Here is a 21,483-nt window from a genome sequence, read left to right on the forward strand (position 1 = left end):
AAAGTGATCACGTGGGATCAGTTGTGCAGAAAGGAAGGTAAAGGTCGAGACAGAGACTGGAGGGTGATATACAGAGACACGAGTTATAAAAGCTGGAATCTTTATGCGGATGTAAAGGAGGACTCATCAGGAGCACAGAATGTGATAATACATCAACTATAGTCAGGGTATTTATAATATGATCCCCTCTTTGCTAGTGAGAAATATAGGGCTATGGGTAAGCCTAGTGATTTCTAAGGTTGGGACATGTTCGGCACAACTTTATGGGCTGAAGGGCCTGTATTGTCCTGTAGGTTTTCTATGTTTCTATGAGAAAGAGCGCAGTCTAGACAACTAGTTTGCAGACCATGTGCAGTCTGTCTGCAGTGCCCATCCTGAACTCCTGGTTGCTTTCCATTTTAATTCCCTTTCCCATTCCCATGCTGACATGTCTGTTCTCAGCCTCCCCTAGCCCAAACTAGAAGAACAACATTTCACGTTCCACGTGGGTGGTCAACAAACCAATGGTACGAACATTAAGAGATAAACAATGCACTGGAGGAACTCGGCAGGTTGAGCAGCGTCTGCGGAAGGAAAGGAACTGTCAACGTTTAAGGTGGAAACCTTGCATCAGGACTGAGAGTAGTGAGGTGAGATGGCCTGTATAGAGATGAGAAGGAGACCACCAAGATGAGAGTCAAAGGCGGTAAGTGGACAGGGGAGGGGTGTAAGATGACACAGGTAGTGCCAGCTTAGAGGAGTTGAATAGGGCTGGAGTTGGAAGACTATAATGGGTGTAGAATAGATGGAAGCTGACAGAGAGGGGAAAAAGAGAAAAAATTGCCAACAGATGGAGCAAGGTAGGGCACTGGGAGTATGAAAATGGGAAACAGCTGCTAGAGGGAGACAAGCAGAAACACAAAATGCTACCAGAGCTGTATTTGGATAAGTAAAGGAGGTGAGAACTGGAAACAATAGGCAAGAAGAGACAGTTGATTGACAGATGCAGCCTGATTGGGGGTTGGGGGAAACCTATGTGTGAAATAGGTGGATGGAGCCAGGAGGTGGAAGGGGTCAAGGATGGGTGAAGAGAGGCTGGAGAAGGATGGGAAGGGGGACAAGAATGGGAGGACCAGAAGTTCAAAGGGGTGGTGGGGGTGGGTGGATAAGAGGAAAAGTATTCTATTTCTTAACTTCTACCCTCACTGATTCTACATCTTCTGATCCTGTGACACTTCTTTCTAAGGATTTGATTTCATTTTTTTTCAACAGAGTCACCACACCCCCTCTGTTCACCTGTCTGTCCTCCATATGATGTGTATCCTTAGACGTTAAGTCCCCAACTGTGTTTTTTTAGCCATGACTCAGTGATGCAAACAACATTACACCTGCCAATTTCTAACTGTGCTACAAGGTCATTTACCTTATTCTGTAAACAGTGTGCATTCATTTATAACACCACCAGTCCTGTGTTCATCACCCTTTTCAATGTTGTCTCCATGTTACTGGAAGTAAAATTTGTATCCCTTTCTAAACTTTTCTTTTTTTTATTGTGGTGACTGCCATAACATCTAGTACACTGTCCTTACCTTTAACTTTATTCTTGATTTTCCAAGCTGTTCTCTCATTGTATAAATATTGAATTTTCCAATTGTAGGTAACCCCCTTGTCCAGTGTCCCCTCTCTCTGTTTCTGATGCACCTCCAGTCATCCCACTTTCCCCCAAGACTTCCTACTCCTTTTCTACAACCTATCATCCATCATTGTACCCTTCCTTCCCTTCTATGTACACTATTATCAATTGGTCCCCATCTCATCCCTCCCTTTCTCCTCTTTATACTGGCTATTTTCACTTTCCATTCAGACCTGATGCAGGGTCTTGACCCAAAATGTTGGCAGTTTCTCCACCCCCCACCCCTCCAGCATTTCTTTTATTTTGCTACAGATTTCATCATTTCCCATCTATTGTACTTCTTTTGATTGATTAGTTCAGAGATAAATAATTATTGTGTTAGCTTCATCAAAATCTTCCATTATGTCGCAATTAGTATTCTTCGTCTTGATCCTTCAGCTCCCAGTGGAGCATAGGCCATTAATGACTTCCCGTCTCCATTGTTCGGAGCTGATGGTGTTCAATGTTTCTGTATCCACTGTGGAGGGGATTGGCCGATGCAGCTCCACCAGAACCCTCTTGGCTGGTCTTACCCGTTTCCACCTCTCACGAGGGCGACCTTGCGTTCGATTTTGAGAGACGTTTCTCATCAACTGCACTTTGTAAAGTTCCAACATGAATGGGATTTTATTGTCCCAAACTGACAGGTCTTCTGGATTATTGGATCTTCTCTCCCAATGTCTGGAAGACAATATTGATTACCCTCAGTGATTTCTTCTGTCCATCACAATCTATTATTTGATCCAAAATATTTTTTTTCACTACTGTCCAAAATTCCAATCAACGTAGGATATTCAGTTCCCAGGGTTCCTCACCTAACAACGATTTCCCTGTAGCGGGATTAGATTCGTGCCGACGCTTCTTCTGTAGTTACATATGTTAGTGTTTTGTGGTGACAAACCTTCATATTTATATTTTTAATTTGCGTAACTTTTTCCGCATGTATAATGCTATGTTCTCATAATATAGTGGGGCAGTGTTTAACTCACTGAAGAAATTGAACAATTCAAATTCCACTCTTTTATTTGTGATATTTTAAATCAGATAACCCAGCCTACCTGTTTATTGATATCTGTGGGATTAGCCACTGCGTTCGGCAGGCAGTTGTCCTGGCAACGGGCGAGTAGGCGTGTTGCACAGCCATGGAGCAAGGCCGGCGAGAAGCGCAGATCCCGGCCCCGTGGTCTTATCGCCAGAGGCAGTTAGAACAATCTCATTTCGTCCGAATGGCTGTGAAAACATTTGGCCCTCCAAGGAGCCGCAAGAGGGTCATAACCGCAGCTCCCACTCCATCCCGGTACCGGGCCCGCTCCTGGCCGGAAACGGTACTCCGGCCTGGGCTATCTGAAGAGCGGCCGCCCGCTAGGGAGCCGGACACGGACTACGCTCTGTATCTGGCGATGAAGAGGCGGCAGAGGGCCGATCTGGAGGCGATGGCGGATCTCAAGAGCTGGCTCAACAGCAAACTCGCGGCCACAGACTTGGAGCTACGAGTCCTGGAGAGGCTAGAGCGGAGGTCAGAGGAGCCGGGGCTTGAGCCGAAACAGCAACCCAAAACCCAGGTCTGCAACCACCACCGGCGTAATGAACTTGCCCAACTTTTTAAACTTGGGCTCGACAATACACAGTGCCCTCCCTCCGATCTGCCTCGCCTTCAGCCACCAGTCTGCCTCCCATCGCCCCCATCTACACCCATCATCCCCACAGCCATCGTCAACTCCATCTGCCCCATTACTCCCATCTGTTTTCCCTTCATCGCCATAGGTCCCTCTCCCTGCCCCAATCGCCTTCATCCTCATCCCTGCAATTACCTTCCCCTCAACTCTTCAACTTCCTCTTCCTTCATCCAATTAATTTACCTCTCAACCCCAAATGCATCTCCAATTTCCAACTACCTCACCCCCCACATCTACCCACAATAATAACTCTTCCATAGTAATTTACGATTGATAATAAATTTTAGTTTACATTCTATAGGTGATTTAATATGTTTTTAAAACTTAATGCAGGCAAATGGGGTTAGTGTAGATGGTCAAAACATCGGCCTGTTTTTGTGCTGCACAACTCGATAATTTTACTTAATTTTATAAGAACAGAGGAATTGATTTCATTAATATTTTGTCTTGTTGTTTTACAGAAAAATACATCACAGAAGGTTTACTACAAACCTCCATCAGTTAATCTACCTTCCCTGGAGCCAGTTAAGCTACTCCATGAATATTTAACCCAAAAAAGGCTACGATTTGTAGATTTCTTCCGAAGTAATGATCGAGGAATGAAAGGGAAACTCTCAAAAGATGATCTATTGGTAGCATTTAAAAAGGTGAACCCAATCTTAATTTTTGAGATTGGTGATGGGAGATGTTGCAGAATTGGTTATCATGCTGTGTGTAATTCACGTGATACCCCGGAACTATTCCATCGTCTGCAGTGCGCAAGTGAGAGATGTAATGAAATACTCTTCGCTGGTTTAGATAACTGGATGGCACAGTTAGCACAGCCAGGGTGTCATTGTGCCAGGAAGCCAGGTTCAATCCTAATCTCGGGTTGTCTGTGTGGAGTTTGCATGTTCTCTTTGTGTTTGAATAAATTGCCTCCAGGTGCTCTAGTTTACTCCCACAAAAGGGGCAGCATGGTAGCATAATGGTTAGCACAACGCTTTACAGTACAGGCAACCTGGGTTCAATTCCCACTGCTGCCTCTAAGGCATTTGTACATTTTTCCTCATGACCGCATGGATTTTCTCTGGGCGCTCCGGTTTCCTCCCACAGTCCAAAGAACTACTGGTTGATAGGGTAATTGGTCATTGTAAATTGTCCTGTGATTAGCCCGGGATTGCTGGGCAGCATGACTGAAAGGGCTGGAAGGGCTTATTCTACATTGTATACCAATTTTTTAAATAATCAGAATCGGATTATTACAAAAATAGTGTAAAAAACAAGAGAAATAATGAGACTCTGTTGGAGACAGAGCTCTGCTGGAAATCTGGAGCTATACACACCCACAAAATGCTGGTGGAACATAGCAGGTCTGGCAGCATCTATGGATGCAATGAAGTGTTAATGTCTCGTCTTGATGAAGCGTCTTGGTCTGAATATGACTGTCATCACCCTCCGTAGATACTGCCTGACCTGCTGAGTTCCTGCAACATTTTGGGTGTGTTTTGAGTTTCATTGGTTCAGAAATTTGATGGTGGAGGGGAAGTTGATGTTCCTTAATCATTGAATGTGTGTCTTCAAGCTCTTGTATCACCTCCCTGTGGTGATAACAAGAAGATTCTTAGGCTATTTGCCACCATAAATGACCACTGTGTGTAGATGAGTAATAATCTGAATAATGATAACATGAGAAGAATAGATAAAAGGATTATGAAGGGGTGAAAATGGTGTTGGTTAGCTGAAGGTTCTATTTCTATGCTCTGTGATACTGAATATACCTCCAGCAATATTCAAGGAGCTCTCACAATCGATCAACATTACTCGAATGTATGTTGAATGACCATAAAACATAAGATACAGGAGCAGAATTAGGCCATTTGGCCCATCAACCCTGCCCCACCATTTCATTATGGCTAATCCAGTTTTCCCACTCAGTCCCAGTCTCCGGCTTTCTCCCCATATCCCTTCATGCTCTGAACAATCAAGAATCTTACCAATCTATGCCTTAAATATATGTAAAGATTTGGCCTCCACAGCTTCCTGTGGCAAAGAATTCCACAGATTCACCACTCTATGGCTAAAGAAACTCCTCCTCTTTTCCATTCTTAAAGGGCACCCATCTATACTGAGGCTATGTCCTCTGGTTTTAGACTCTACCACTATAGGAAGCATCCTCTCCACAGCAACTCTATCAAGGCCTTTCAACATTCATTAGGTCTTAATGAGGTCACCCTCATTCTTCTGAATTCATGAATACAGGCCCAGAGCCATCAAATGCTCTTCTTATGACAAGCCATTCAAAGGTTTCAAAGATGCATTTAATGTCAGAGAAATGTATACAATATTACGTCCTGAAATTCTTTTTCTTCACAACCATCCATGAAAACAGAGGAGTACCCCAAAGAATGAATAACAGATGTTAGAACCCCACAGCTCCCACCAGCTCCCCCCTCCCACACGTAAGCAGCAGCAAAGCAACGACCCCCCCCTCCCCCACCAGCAAAAAAAAGCATCAGCGCCCCCCCACCGAGCACTCAAACGTGCAGCAAGTTGTCATTAAAATCATTAAGGTTCATACCAGATAAGGCACAATGCAACTAATGTTGCCAAGATGAGGAGAAAAAGCTGATGATTTGAAAAATTTGAGAAACCCACAGAACATCACCAAGGGTATGATAGAGAGAAAGAATAAAATTTTAAAAGCAGTTTTAAAGGAGAATGCAAGATATAAAGTCACAGAGCAATACAGCCTCACCAAAGACATAACTCCAAGCCCAAACAGGCCATTCTGACCACGGTGCCCACCCAGCTACACCCAGGTTCCTGAGTTCAGCCCATATCCCTCCAAACTCCGCCCCTGCACGTACTGTACTTATCCAAGTGCTTTAATTCTTAATATAATTTTTTTTGCTCCGCATAACAAAACTTTCAATTTCTAGATACATTTACATTTCTTCCCCTCACAGCTATCAGAACACTTCCATCAAAATATAGACATCACCACAACATCCTATACGAAAGCCCTTATTAGTGTAGCAGACAGGTTTACATCTACATACTGCAGAAAAGGTTGCCATGTTTTATGAAAACTATTTGTTTTTGAGTGTACTGTACATGCCAAAAAGTCCAAAGGAACGTAATCCATGATTAATTTACACCAACCAAAAAGTCCAGGGGCCTCATCGGATATCCAACAAAGTAAAATATTCTTCCTCGCACAAAAAGTCAGGATGTTAAAAAGTTTTTCCTGATGTGCATTAATAATACGACTGCTGGGTAAGCCTAAGAGAAAAGACACTGGGTCCAGTTCAAACTTCATCTTTAGAATCTTTTCCATTTCACCCAAAGTATCACTCCAGTATGCCTGAAGTTTGGGACAAGTTCAAAAACAGTGGGTGGAAGTTCCAGTATTTACTTTTCATTTAGAACACATTGGAAAAACCCCCGTCTTAAATTTTGAGAGACGATCTGGAGTCAGATGGGCTCTATGCAGAGTTTTGAGTCGCAATGCTTTAGTTCTATTACAAACTGAAATCTTCTTTGCATTATCACAGATGTCTTCCCATGTTTCAGGTGTAATTTCTACCCCCAGCTCTTCCTCCCAGACCCTCCTCAGCTTCTCCACAACATTCCCTCAGGATGCTGTAAAAAGTACTGATGGAGACTTCACCCTAAGAACAGAGCACCCTCTTTTCTATGTCAGAACTATAGAAATCAGTTAACAATGATTTTTTTTTCCTGTATATAATCTCTTATCTGAAAGAAACGAAAAAGATCCTTGTTGGGTACATTAAATTTCTGTACTATCCAAGTGCTTCTTAAATGATACATTTGTACCTGCCTAAACCATTTCCTGTGTTAGGCCATTGCAACTGGTCACGATCTTCCACATGAAAACGATGCTCCTCAGGTCTCTGTAAATCTTTTCCTTCTCACTCTAAGCCTGAGCCCCCATGTTTTAGATTCCCATAACCTGGGAAGAGACTTACCACCCACCATACACCTTATATATGCTTTATTTTAAACATTTCTATAAGGTCACTCCTTATTATGCTTTGTTTCAGGGAATAAATAGCTAGCTTTGCCAACCTGCCCCTTCTAGTCTTTAGTCTTCTTGCCTACTAGTTGTGGCAAAATCCTCCCTACACTCTTTCCAGTTTAACCAGATGCTCCTTATAGTAGAGGGGCCAAACTGTATACAGTACTACAAGTGTAGCCTCCACCAAGGACATACAAAACTCAAAATTGAAAGTAAATTTATTATCAAAGTACATATGTCACCATTGTGATTCAATTTTTTTTCTTGTGGGCCTTCACAGTAGAACAAAAAGTACAGCAGAATCAATGAAAAACTACACACGAACACTTACAAACTGCGCAAATACAAAAAGATAATAAATAAGTAATATTATATTGAGTGCACAGGTTGTAGCATGTTGAAACTAAGTCCATTGTTTGTGAAATCAATTCAGTATTGGGGTGAGCAAAATTATCCACACTGGTTCAGGAGCATGACGGTTGAAGAGTAATAACTGTTCCTAAACCTGGTGGTGGGGAACCTAAGGCTTCTATATCTCCTTCCCGACGGTAGTAGCAAGAAGTGAGTGTGACTTGGATGGTGTGGTCCCTGATGATCGATGCTGCCTTGTAGATGTGTGCTCAATGTTGGGGAAGACTTATCCTCTGATAGACTGTATCCACTACTTGTAGGCTTTTCCATTTTTGGGCATTGATAATCCATATCAGCTTGCGATACAACCAGTCAGGATACTCTCCGCTGTGCATTGATGGAAGCTTGTCAAAGTTTTAACCTCCTGTACTCAGTGCTGTGACTGATAAAGACAGTGTGCTGAACATATTTCTCACCTCCTTGTCTCTGTGACACTGCTTTCAATGAACTCTGCACCTGCTCCAGGGCTCTCTTATTTACACTGCATAGAGTGTAAGCAAAGATTTTACTCTACTGTTCACAGTATGAACCCTGCACTGGTTTTACTTTTCAAAATGCATCACCTCACACTTAACAATATTGACATCCATTTGAGATTTCTTGGCCCATTTTCCCATCTGATTAAGGTATTTGACAAGGATCCCCGTGATTGGCTTATTCATAAAGTTAGGAGTTATGGGATACAGGGAGACATGACTGCGTTGAGTCAGAATTGGATTGCCTACAGAAGGCAGAGTGTGGTAGAAGATGGAGCAATTCTGCTTGGAGGCCAATGACCAGTAGTGTTCTGCTGGGATCTGTTCTGGGACATCTACTCTTTTGATAACTAATGTATAACTGACTGTACGAGGAGGTGGAGGGTGGGTTAGTAAGTTTGCAGATGACATGAAGGTTGATGGTATTGTGGATATTGTAGAAGGTGGTCATAGCTTACAAAAGGACATTGGTAGGATGCAGAGCTGAGCTGAGAAACAGCAGGTGAAGTTCAACTCCGTAGGCGTGGAAGAACAAACACATCTTAGGTTTCATGTTGATAGAACCGTCCAAGTTGCAGTACAAGTTGATAGGGTAGTTAAGAAGGTGTATAGTGTATTGGCCTTCATTAGTTGGGGAATTGAATTCAAGAGCTGTGAAGTAATGTTGCAGCTCTATAAAATTCTGGTTAGACCAATGCTGAAGTTTAGTATTCAGTTCTTATCACTTCATCATAGGATGGATGTGGAGGCTCTAGAGAAGGCGGAGAGATTTACCAGGATGTTGCCGGAATTACAGAGCAAGTCTTATGAAGATAGGTGGAGTGAGCTAGGGCTTTTTTCTTTAAGGTGAAGGAGGATGAGAGGTGACTTGATAGAGTGGGAAGCCTGAGACTTTTTCCTAGGTTGGAAATGGCTAATACAAGGGGGCATAATTTTAGAGTGTTTGGATGAAAATTTAGGGGGAAGTTGGTGGTAAGTTTTTTTTTAACCAGAGAATGGCAAGTGCATGGAACATGCTGCCAGGGTGTTGTAGAGGTGGATAAATTATGATCTTTTAAGAGACTTAGATAGGCACACAGATGAAAGAAAATGGTTGCTATGTGGGTGGGAAGGGTTATATTAATCTTGAAGTAGGTTGAAGGGTAGACACAAAATCGTGGGCTGAAGAGCTGGCACTGTCCTGTGTTCTATGGATCTGATTACTTATAGGGTGCTAGTTTTTCCTCCATAGTGAACAGTTGGAAGTGTCTTAATTAATGTTATGACTTGTGATTTAAAATGCATACCAAAGACATGTAAATTGGTGGACTTTGTTAATTGCTTAAGTGTCAAATTCTAACCCCTTCTGACACACACCTGTGACTGATTTGATTCTCACTTCTGTATCTTACACTTTCAGATAGTTTGATATGTTGTCTGTCAAATAGGTCAATCTTCCAATCACTGATCTGCAGATGAATGAATTGACAGAAACTCTTGGTGATCACACAAAGCGCTTCAGTTACAAAGTTCTTGCGCAAGCACTAAATACCTGGAAAGAAGAATTGCGGCAAGAAAACAGAAATAAGCATTTCAAGAAAGGTAAAGAAAAACGTACCCTTAAATACTGTGTATCCAGGTCAAACACAAAACTGTTAAAACAAACTAACATCAATGAAGCCATTCCACTTTATTTCCGTTTGCTCCCTATTCCAAAGGCCAGTTATGTTCTTGCACTGCCCATCAACTTTTCAGTCCAAGTAATCCCTTTAGAATCCCTGTTTGGTTTTTTGCTAGCTCATGGTAGGTACAAAAGAGATGTACAAAAATTATACCTGGAATGATGGGGTCCTTGAAGCACACAAGCCTCCACATGACATTAGTGCATTGATCCAGGTTGTGGAGGTGTCAGTGGTGAAGAGGGCAATGTGAAGTTAGCATTCATTTTGAGAGGACTAGAATATAAAAGTAAAGATGTTGAGGCTTTATAAAGAACTGGTGAAGCCTCTTTTGGAGTCTTGGGAGCAGTTTTGGGCCTCTTATCCAAGAAAGGATGTGTTAACGTTGGAGAGGTTCAGAGGAGGTTCACAAAAATGATTCTGGGATTGAAAGTCTTGTCATATGAGGAGAGTCCTCTACTCACTGGAATTCAGAAGAATGAGAAGTGATCTCATTGAAACCTATCAGATGTTGAATGGCCTTGATAGAGTGGATGTTTTCTGTGGTGGGGGAGTCTAAGAGCGGAGGACATCCTCAGAACAGAGGAGTGTTCTTTTGAAACAGAGATGAGGAATTTCTTTAGGCAGAGAGTGGTGAACCTTGTGAATTCATTGCCATAGGTAGGTATATTTAACACAGAGGTTGATAAATTCTTGATTAGTCAGGACATGAAGGGATATGAAGAGAAGGCCGGAGATTGGTGCTCAGAGGGAAAATAGATTAACCATGATGAAATGGTGGAGCAGATTCAATGGGCCAAATGGCCTAATTCTGTTCCTATATCCTTTGGTTTTATGGAACCAATTGTCAAAATGGTGAAGGACATGAGCTGGCCTGGATATAGGAGGGAAGAAACTAGACAAGGAAGGTCAGGACGAAGTCAAGGTTTGAGGAGATAAGCTCAGTGGGGCAAGAGCACACAGGAATACAGAACAGCCCTGGTATGGATCTCGGGTACGAGAATAAAGAGAAAACACAAAGCAGTACAGCATGGGAACAGGCCCTGTGGCCCATGATATCTGAACTGATTATGATTCAAAATTAAACTAAACATCATCTACCTGCACATGATTGATGTTCCTGTATTGTTTGCACATTTTTCTGCCTATTTAAGTGCCTCTTAACTGCCACTGTTTTATCTACATACACCACCACTTTTTGGATAAAATAAAGATTACTTCACAGATTTTTAACTTTATCTCATATTAAAGCTATACACCCTAGTATTTAACTTTACTATCTTGGGGAGAAAAGGAGACTTTGAACTTCTACCCTGTCAATGCCTCTTATATCTTATAAACCTCTATTAGATCTCCCTTCAACCTCCAGCACCCCAAAGAAAACAATTTAGGTTTGCCCAACTTCTCCTTGAAGCTAATGCTCTCGATAAGCCAGGTAGCATAGTGGTGTGCCTCCTCTGGGAGGAGGAAGTGTGGATTTGGGAAACTGTTAGGTTGGAGGCTGATCGTCTGATGTGATGAGATCTGTGATGGTGCAGGAGACAGTTTATTAGTGAGATAGTGGTCCTTGGACTTTTTGGGCACATGGATACAAAGGTAAGGTGTCTATTAAAGGACTGATCACTCAGCATCAGAGAGGTAGAAGCTGGGGGTAGGGTTGACGTCTGGCTGGGGCTTTATTGGGAGGCCTGGAATAATTCAAGTGGGACAAAATGGCAGTAAACGCAAGTACAGAGGGTTGTAGTAGCCACATATAAAATGTTGGAAGAACTCAGCAGGCCAGGCAGCATCTATGGAAAAAAGTACAGTTGACGTTTTGGGTCGAGACCCTTTGGAATCCAGCGTTTTATGTGTGTTACTTCGAATTCTAGCATCTGCAGATTTTCTCTTGTTTGTAGCAGCGCTTCTTGGTAAGAACGTGGCCAGAGAGCAACAGAAACCACGGAGCAGGAACAGTGAGGGGGTTCTCACAGAACTCCCCTGCAAAGGAAGGAGGAAAGTTTTTTCAAAGTCAGTACGTCTTGAAGAGACTTTGAAGTTGAATGGTATAATGGAGACAAAAGACAGGAGATGCTGGAATATAGAACAATAAGCAAATAAACTGCTGCAAGAACTCAGCAGTTCTACAAACATCTGTGGTGGGAAGAGAAATTTTGACATTTTGGATGAAACCCCTGCATTAGGACTTTGCATCAGTCCCAATGTTCTGAAGCTTTTATAATTCCTTTCCTTCCCCCCCCCCCCACAACATATGCTGTTTGACACACTATTCCTCCAGAAGATTCTTTTCTATCTTTTATGCTTGCTATCATGCAACAAACTTAAATCTACAACAGACCAAATCTCAATGTGTAGTTCCCCTAATGTATTCCTCAATTGTTTCATTGAAGTGTTGCACCTCACCTTCAAACATTATTGTGGGAGGGCAGTGTTGTTCAATAGGAACAGGTTCAGCCTTCTTGCAGGAACGGAGCTGGTCTAGAGAACAAATGGAAACTGTTCAACCAGATGCATCTACAAAACCAAGGTCAGTGCAGCCTCAATGATCAAGCTGTAGTATGCAAGCTCTGTGGACATTCAGAAACAAGAGTTTCAACCAGTTGTTGACTCGTTCACTGATGTATATAAAATTAAGAACTTTCTATGCAGATTTTACAAGTGAAATGGCCTTTATCATCCTGCTCCCAAAATACGGCACTGCTAATAAATGTTCAGGACAAGAAACTGGAAATTATGGACCTGAAAAATTCCCATATTTCAGAAGCCATTTCTTATTGGGTAGGTGTTGATGATGAAATTCACCATTATCTTTAATGCTCTGTCAATTGCAACATCACATTTCATTTGGTCAATTGAAGAAAAAGGGTATTTGAAGATCAAGACATTAAACCCATGCTCTGTCAAGCAGCAGTGATTCGTGCCCTGTACTACCAACATCAGACATTTAAAAAAATTTGAAAGACACCACAACATGGGGCAACACGGTAGCATATCAGTTAACACAACAACAATGACCCAGGTTCAATTCAGCCACTGTTTGTTAGGAGTTTATGTTTTCTTCCCTATGTCCTCATGGATTTCCTTTGAGTGTTCCAGCTTGCCCCCATGTTCCAAGTACTAGGGTTAATTGGTAAAATGGGTGTAACTGGGTGCCACAGGCTCGTCAGGCAAGAAGGTTTTTTTTTTACAGTGGGGTACCCCTAACTTAATAAATAAACACCTCCTAGCAGTTGCAGACCTGCTGCAGAACGTTCTCAAGGGAGGGAATGAGCAGCCAAAGGTTGTGGTGCAGAATGACATCAGTGACATAAGGGGGAAATGTCCTGTGCAGTGAGTATAATGAGTTAGGAAATACCCTGACTGGAAGGTTCACTCATAGTACTCAGGAGGCTTCAAGATGGTTGTTTGACAAGAGAATGAGAACCTGAGCACTAGGTCGGTTAGTGGAGGAATTGAAATGAAGGTAGATCCATGACCATAAAGAACAAGCAGAGCAAGGTAGGAGGAACAATGGGATGGACGGGTTGAAGTGTGTTTATTTTAAAGCTAAGAATATCAAGGTAAGCGTAACGAACTTAGGAAGTGGATCTATAATGTTATGGGCAGAACAGACTTGATGAGAGAGGGATGGGACTAAATGTTAATGTTACACGGTTTTGATGTTTTAGAAAAGATAGAGAAGGCAGTAAAGGGGGAGGGGAAATTTTGTACAATTAATCAGCAACATAATGGAGGTTTCATCCACTGAATTTCTGGGTAGAAATCAAAAAAAGAAAGGCGCAGCCATCTTGCTAAGATTGTATTTCCTACTACCCCCCCCCCCCCAATAGTCACTGAGACAGTGAAGAACAGATAAGCAGGTGAAAGGTGCAAGATCAACAGGGTGATTTTGCCATTGTGGGTGACTACAATTTTCCTAATGAGAAAGGGAGCTCGTCAGTGTAACAAGATTTGATTGGACAGAATTTGTTCGGCGCATTCATGTGGGTCTTATAAATCAGTATGCAACAAGGACATGGTGTTACATGGGCTGTGTTAAACAGGGCATTTTGTTTGTATACTTTGACATCAGACTCTGACAGCAGACATTTTTAGACTATTTTATGAGTTTTGCCATGGGGGGAAGATTTAAGGATGTTTTCAAAGTTTTCTGAACAATTTAATATCACCACTGATGCCTGGGAATCCTCGGCCCATTATTGTTCAAAATGGAGAAAGAATATTCAGAACAATAACAAGTGCCTTGAGCACATCTATGGGGTGCGATAGAAATAAATAGAAATAGAAATAAAGGCAAAAGGAGTGCATCATGTCACAAAGTACCCACACACTCAACCTACAAAGCATCTCGTGACCAATCAAAATCCAGAGACAGCATGCATCTGTTAGGTGGTGGTTCTGGGCATGACTAAGTGCATCACCCCGCCCCCCAGACATTATGGGAGGTCAGGGAAGAAATGACGGATAGTGGATATTGTGCCTCAGAAATCCCCCCAGTAACCTCCCTATAAATGAAGTCTTTACAACTGAAGTCAAGCTCACCAGCCTGCAGTTCCCTGGTCCGTCCTTGCTACTCTTCTTAAACAATTGAACAGCATTGGCCACACATCAGTGGAATCTCATCAGTGTCCAAAGACGAAACAAGAACTTATGTCATTTCTTCCCTGACCTCCCATAATGTCTGGAAATTACCTAACCTATCAAAACCCTTATAAAAGCCCATACAGGTAACACCCTAAACACAAGAGATTCTGCAGATGCTGGAAATCTTCAGGAAACAGCTCCAAGCTGTTTATTCAGCTCAATAGACAACTAAAGTATCACTGCCCTGCCTTCATTGATTCAGTAATCTCTTTGTATAATTCCAAAATCTCCAGCAGAAATGATCTCCCACAAACAAAACCATGCTACTATTCCTGATTAGACCTTGATGGTAGATATTCTGCCTCAGAAATCCCCCCAGTAACCTCCCTATAAATGAAGTCCTTACAAATGAAATCAAGCTCACCAGCCTGTAGTTCCCTGGTCTGTCCTTGCTACTCTTAAACAATTGAACAGCATTGGCCACACATCAGTGGAACCTCACCAGTGTCTAAAGACGAAACAAGGACTTCTGTCTAATCTGGAATAGTAGCATGGTTTTGTTTGTGGGAGGTCATTTCTGCTGGACATTTTGGAAATATAGCTCAAATTTCAAATTGAAGGCCTGTTATTGCGGAAATCTTGGACTTTGACATTCTGCAAACTTTATTTACTTGTGCACAAGGAAAGAGCTCAGCCCATCATTGAATTCTTCTAAAGTTACAGCTCAAAATTGCCAACTTTTATGCAAGTTTTGATCAAACAGAAACAAAATGCTTTTCTGAATCCCATTACGTAATTGCATATTCAAGTAAACAATTGTAATACATATTTCAGATGTTGCTAACCAATAAACTCTACATGTTAAAGACCAGTATTATTGAGAATTAGTAAAATAACTATTCAATAGCTAGTAAATACCATGAGGCTTTCATTAGCATTACCTTGTCTGGGTATGGCTGGTGGCCTTGGTTCCCAAGTTTGAACAAAGAAGCTATGCAAGGTGGAGGTAGGTTCACATGGTTTAAGTTTTCCTTCAGAATCAGGTTTTATATGACTGGCGCATGTCATGAAATTTGTTAACTTAGCAGCAGCAGAACAATGCAATGCATGAATGGTAATATTTGGCTCCTGTACTCCCTCTCATCACCATCTGAGATTCTGCCTAAAGTACTTGTATCATCAGCAAAGTTTATAGATGACATTTGAGCTATGCCTAGCCACACAGTCATGGGTATAGAAAGAGTAGAGCATTGGGCTAAGCACACATCCCTGAGGTGTGCCAGTGTAGATCATCAGCGAGGAGGAGATATCACCAATCTGCAGATTGTGGTTTCTCGTTAGGAAGTCGGGGATAGACTCCAGATTCTAGAGTGGTTCTGAAAGACGGGAAAATTGCGAAGAAGGGAGAAAATTACTGGGCAGTGGTTGGGAAGATGTTGGGGTCAATTGTTGAAGATGTGGTTTTGGTGTACTTGGAAGCACATGATAAAATGGGCCACAGTCAGCATGGTTTCCTAAAGGGAAAATCTTGCTTGACAAATTTGTTGGAGTTCTTTGAAGAAATAACAAGTAGGATAGACACAGAAGAATCAGTTGATGTTGTGTACTTGGATTTTCAGAAGGGCGTTTGACAAGATGCTACACACAAAGCTGCTTAACAAGCAACAAGCCCATGCTATTACATGAAAGATTTTAGCATGGATAAAGCAGTGGCTAACTGGCAGGAGGCAAAGAGTGGGAATAATGGGAGCCTTTTCTGGTTGTCTGCCGGTGACTTGTGTTGTTCCACAAGGATCTGTGTTGGAACTCATTCTTTTTATGTTATATGTCAATGATCTGAATGATGGACTTAATAGTTTGATTGCAAAGTTTGCAGATGATACAAAGATAGGTGGAGGGGGAGGTGATTTTGAGGAAGTAGAAAGGCTACAGAAGGATTTAGATAGATTAGGAGAATGGGCAAATTAGATGGATTAGGAGAATGGGCAAAGAAGTGGCAGATGGAATACAGTGTTGGGAAGTGTGTGGTCAATGCGCTTTGGTAGACGAAATGAAAGCATTGAATACTTTCTAAATGGAGAGAAAATACAAAAATCTGAGGAGCCAAGGGATTTGGGAGTCCTTGTGCAGATTCCTTAAAAGTTAATTTGCAGGTTGAGTCTGTAAAGAGGAAAGCAAATGTAATGTTAACATTTATTTCAAGAGGACTGGAATATTAAGCAAGGATGTATTGTTGAGACTTTATAGAGCACTAGTGACGCCTTATTTGGAGTATTGTGAGCAGTTTTGGTCTCCTCATCTTAGAAAGGATGTGCTGAAATTGGAGAGGGTTCAAAGGAGGTTCATAAAACTGATTACAGAATTAAACGGCTTTTCTTATGTAGACCGTTTGATGGCTCTGGACCTGTATTGAATTCAGAAGAATGAGGAGCGGCCTAATTGAAGCCTATGGAATGGTGAAAGACCTCATTATAGTGGATGTGGAGAGGATGTGTCCAATGGTAGGAGTGTCTTAAGACCAGAGAATGAACACAGTCTCAGAATAGAGGCATGTTCTTTTAGAATGGAGATGTGGAGTGAGAGAAATGATTAAATTAAAGACGGTACTTAAGGAGTCCATTTAGAATGTGCTGACACAGAAAGAGCGTGCAAAGCAACTTGCAGGGCAACGTATAAACCAATTTGCAAAATGAGGATGAAACAATAGCTTGCTGATTAAAGAAGCGATACGGATAACGGGAAGACATGCTTAACGGTTGAACAATAACGGTCAAAATGCGCTGAGGCTGATAAGTGGGCCAAAGGGTAATCACATTTGTAATTTTGTAATGAGATTAAGGAAGAATGTCTGCACCTCACATGGGTGCAACTCACAAAGTCGTAAACAAGTAGGGTATAAAAAACTGTGCAAAGTGTAATTCGGCACTCAATCTAGCAGGAGCTGGTTGGGTCCGACTCTGCAGACTCGAAAAATAAAGTTTACCGTTCTGCAAATTGCTGAGACTCAGTGTGTTTCTGACAACGTGGGGGCTCGTCCGGGATCCACACTCCGGCCGCGGTGGACACGAGGAAGGACATCGGAGACGGTGCACCCCGCCGAGTTTGGCGGTCCCTGACTCCTTGCTCGCCGCTCCGGCACGGCTTGAGCGAGTGATATCCGGACAGCGCAGAGCGGTAAACGGGGAGAAGGGGACAGTACCTGGTACTGGAAGTCCCCAGGACGCACCGGGTAAGTGCCTACTATTATAGTAGAAGGGTGCGGGAATAAGTAAGGACGGAGAAGACCGGGTTAGCTACCCGGGGGTCCTCCTGATAAAAGTCCTTGGGACGCACCGGGTAAAGTGCCTACTGTTGCAGTAGAAGGGTGCGGGATTAAGTAAGAGCGGAATAAGATGGGAGGGGGTGGTTCTAAAAAGAAAGAGGAAACGGAAAGACCGGGACCATACCCGGGGGTTCCTCCTGATAGCCCCCTCGGTAGAATGTTTGAGAATTGGGGATGTGGAAGACTAAAAGGGAAACAAAAAAAAAATGATACAGTACTGTTTAATTTGGTCGAAACAGCCGATAAAGTTTACCGTTCTGCAAATTGCTGAGACTCAGTGTGTTTCTGACATGGAGGAGTTTCTTTTGAGTAATTATTCTGTGGATTATTCATTCCCACAGGCAGCTGTGGAGGCTGAGTCTTTATGCATATTTAAGGCAGAGGTTGATAGATTCTTGATTGGTCAGGGCATGAAGGGATACGGCAAAGGGAAAGTCAGCAGATTGGGGCCGAGAGGAAAAATGGATCAGCAATGATGAAATGGCAGAGCAAACTTGATGGGCCAAATGGCCTAATTCTGCTCCTAGAATATGGTCTTCTGGCATGGGTGAGAGGGGCACAGCCATTTCTACATTTGCTGGGACAGCTGTACAAACCCATCAGCTTGAGTCAGTCACATCTGTCAGGGAAAGGGCAAGAGATTAATCCAACCACCATCATTTGGACACTCAGTGGTTTTATTTTTCTGCATTGTTAGGCACCTTCTTACAGCAAGAGGCATGAATCCACGATGGCTTTTCTCTGTATTAGTGACCAGCAATATCTGAAATGGTACTTCAATCAGTAAACTCAGGCAGTACTCCAGCTACATAGTTTTCCATTAAGATATTAGATAGATACATGAATGTGCAGTGAATGGAGGGATATGGATATTGTGTAAACAGAAGGGAGTATTTTAGTTAGGTGTTTAATCACTACATTAATTATTTTATATATAAAACTTATATATAAAAACAGCAGAGTTCCTAGTCAGTAACCTTCTGTCCCTTTGGAAATCCACGAGTCATGGTTCAGTCAAGTTCAAAGGATTCACAGTACATTTATTCTCAAAGTATGTATAATCTATACAACCTTGAGTTTTGTCTCCTTACAGGCAGCCACAAAACAACACAAAAGCACCCATTTAAAAGAAAGACCAACAGACAGCCAGTGCATGGGGGGGGGGGGGAGACACAAATTCTGCAATTAAAAGCAAGCAATGGCCTTCAGTGAATGCGAGTCCATAGACATGATGCTTGGAGCAGGCCCACAGCCTCAGCCTCAATTCATCACACAAGGCACAAAATATAGTGGAATTTGCAGACAGGAAGGGCAGAGCAGGCTCACAACCTCAATCTCACTGCAGCGGAGAGCAGAGCAGTGAACAGAACTGGCATGACTCTTGCATTTTCAATCCATCTGGCCTAGTATATAAATCATCCCTACACCTGGTTATCTTTTGCTGTAGGACCCAGGCCTTGTCGCATTCTTGCACTCTGGGTCTTGTCCCCACATTTCAGCCTGTACCCAACCTTTCCAAATTGGCCCAGCACTTCAATTGATCAAACCTCGCTCTCGTTTCAGGTGGACAGGTTCCAAAACTACTCCGATCTGACTTTTTCTGCTTCATCCACTCCAACTCTGATGTATTCTCGAACAGACCTCACTTCAACCTTGCTTGCAACTGCACACCTCGACCCTTGGCTCAGCCTCACATTTTCATTGTTTGTGGTGACCATTTACCACAATTTTCCATAAGTATTTAGTTGTCTAGCCAAATAGGCAGCATCAACTACCTCATCTGTGGGCAAGCATATTCTAATTGTAAATCCAAATGGCTAAGTCATTGTAGATCTCATGCATCTTGGTCATAGTCACAGAGCAATACATCTCATCCTCAGGGCTCATCCAACTAGTCACAATTTCCTGTGCTTAGCCAATGTCCCAGACAGCCCTGCCTCTCTGTACCCATCTAACTGTTTCTAAAATGATGCCTTTGAACTCTCCTCAACCACTTCCTCTGTCAACTTACTCAAAATATTAACAACCCGGTACATACGAAATTTGCCCCTCAAAGACCTTTTAAATCTTTCTCCTTTCATCTTTGTAAATCTTTTCTGCGCCCTTGTCAGTTTAATGTTTCACAAAATAGGGCGAACAAAACTATACACGGTACCCCAAGAGCCACCTGGCCAATGGTTATATAGCTGCAGTACAATATCTTGACTGACTGACTGCCACTTTGCTAAATGCCTTTTTATCCATCCTGCCTACCTGTGACATCATTTTCAATGAACTATGTACTCCCAAGTGCCTCTATTCTATTACACTCCCTAATGGCCTGCCATTCATGGCACAAGTCCTTTGCTGGTTTGACTTTCCAAAATGCATCACTGTACATTTATTTACCTGTATTAAAATCCATTTCCATTCCTCAGTCCACTTCTGTAAATGATTGATGAACTTCTTGTAAACTTCTTCACTATCAACAATATTTCCCAACTTAGAGTAATTTTCATACTTAATAATCAAGCTATGCATTTATATCCAAATTATTTATATAAATAACTTATCTCCTGGATTACTTACCATGGAGGAGCTTGTTGAATGCCTTACTAAATTGCAGGTCCACAAATTAACTACTCTACTTTCATAAATCACCTTTTTCTTCTCAAAAAAAAAACTTAATCAAGTTGTAAGACATTACCTGCCCTGCACAAGTCATGCAGACAGTCCCTAATTAGGGTGTGCTTTTTTGAATGCTCCCAAGTCCTATCCTGCATTATTGTCACCAGTAGCTTCCCTACCACTGATGTGAGACCACTATTAAATCTCTAGGATTACCCTATTTCCCTTCCTGAAGAAAGGAACAACTTTAGCTACTTATCAGTCCTACAGGACCTCAGGTGTGGCTAGAGAAGATACAAAGATCTTGGCCAAGACCTCAGCAATTACATTTCTTGCTTTTTTGAATTCACCTTAACATTCATGAAATCCATCCCTCAGAGTCCAGTACCAGAGGGCATAACTTGAGAATAAGGGGTAGGTCATTTAGGACAGAGTTAAGGAAAATCTTCATCTCCCAGAGAGCTGTGGGGGTCTGGAATGCACTGCCTCAGAAGGTAGTGGAGGCCAATTCTCTGGATGCTTTCAAGAAGGAGCTAGATAGGTATCTTATTGATAGGGGAATCAAGGGATATGGGGACAAGGCGGGAACCGGGTATTGATAATAGTTGATCAGCCATGATCTCAAAATGGCGGTGTGAGCTTGAAGGGCCGAATGGTCTACTTCTGCACCTATTGTCTATCGATATTATGTTTCAAATTCATAGAACTCTGTTACAATAGAGGATTTCTTCGCTCTTGTACTCAATTCCCTTTGTAATAAAGGCCAACATTCCGTTAGCCATCTTCACTGCCTGCTGCACTTGCTCATTCACCTTCAGTGACTGATGAACAAGGACTCCGAGATCTCTTTGTATTTCTCCCTTACCTAACTCTACACCGTTCAGATAATAATCTGCCTTCCTGTTCCTCATCCCAAAGTGGATAACCTCACACTTATTCACATTAAATGTCATCTGCCAAGTATCTGCCCACTCACCCAGCCTATCCAAGTCACCCTGAATTCTCCTAACATCCTCATCACATGTCACACTGCCACCCAGCTTAGTATCATTAGCAAATTTGCTGATGTTATTTTCA

At 42.3% G+C, this 21,483-nt stretch overlaps 1 protein-coding gene across 1 annotated transcript in view; it reads left to right on the forward strand.

Moving 5' to 3' along the window:
* Positions 1–594: 594 nt before the first annotated feature.
* The window catches only part of LOC132401143 (uncharacterized), an 82,632-nt gene continuing 61,743 nt past the window's right edge, over positions 595–21,483 (forward strand). Inside the window, exons 1-4 of the mRNA XM_059983036.1 lie at positions 595–685; positions 2,696–3,213; positions 3,789–3,974; positions 9,663–9,816. Coding sequence (XP_059839019.1) covers positions 2,794–3,213; positions 3,789–3,974; positions 9,663–9,816 — 760 coding nt within the window. The 5' untranslated portion in view covers positions 595–685; positions 2,696–2,793. The remainder of the gene's footprint in view (positions 686–2,695; positions 3,214–3,788; positions 3,975–9,662; positions 9,817–21,483) is intronic.

The sequence above is a fragment of the Hypanus sabinus genome, chromosome 10 (genome assembly GCF_030144855.1).
Source record: "Hypanus sabinus isolate sHypSab1 chromosome 10, sHypSab1.hap1, whole genome shotgun sequence".
Taxonomy (NCBI): Eukaryota; Metazoa; Chordata; class Chondrichthyes; order Myliobatiformes; family Dasyatidae; genus Hypanus; species Hypanus sabinus.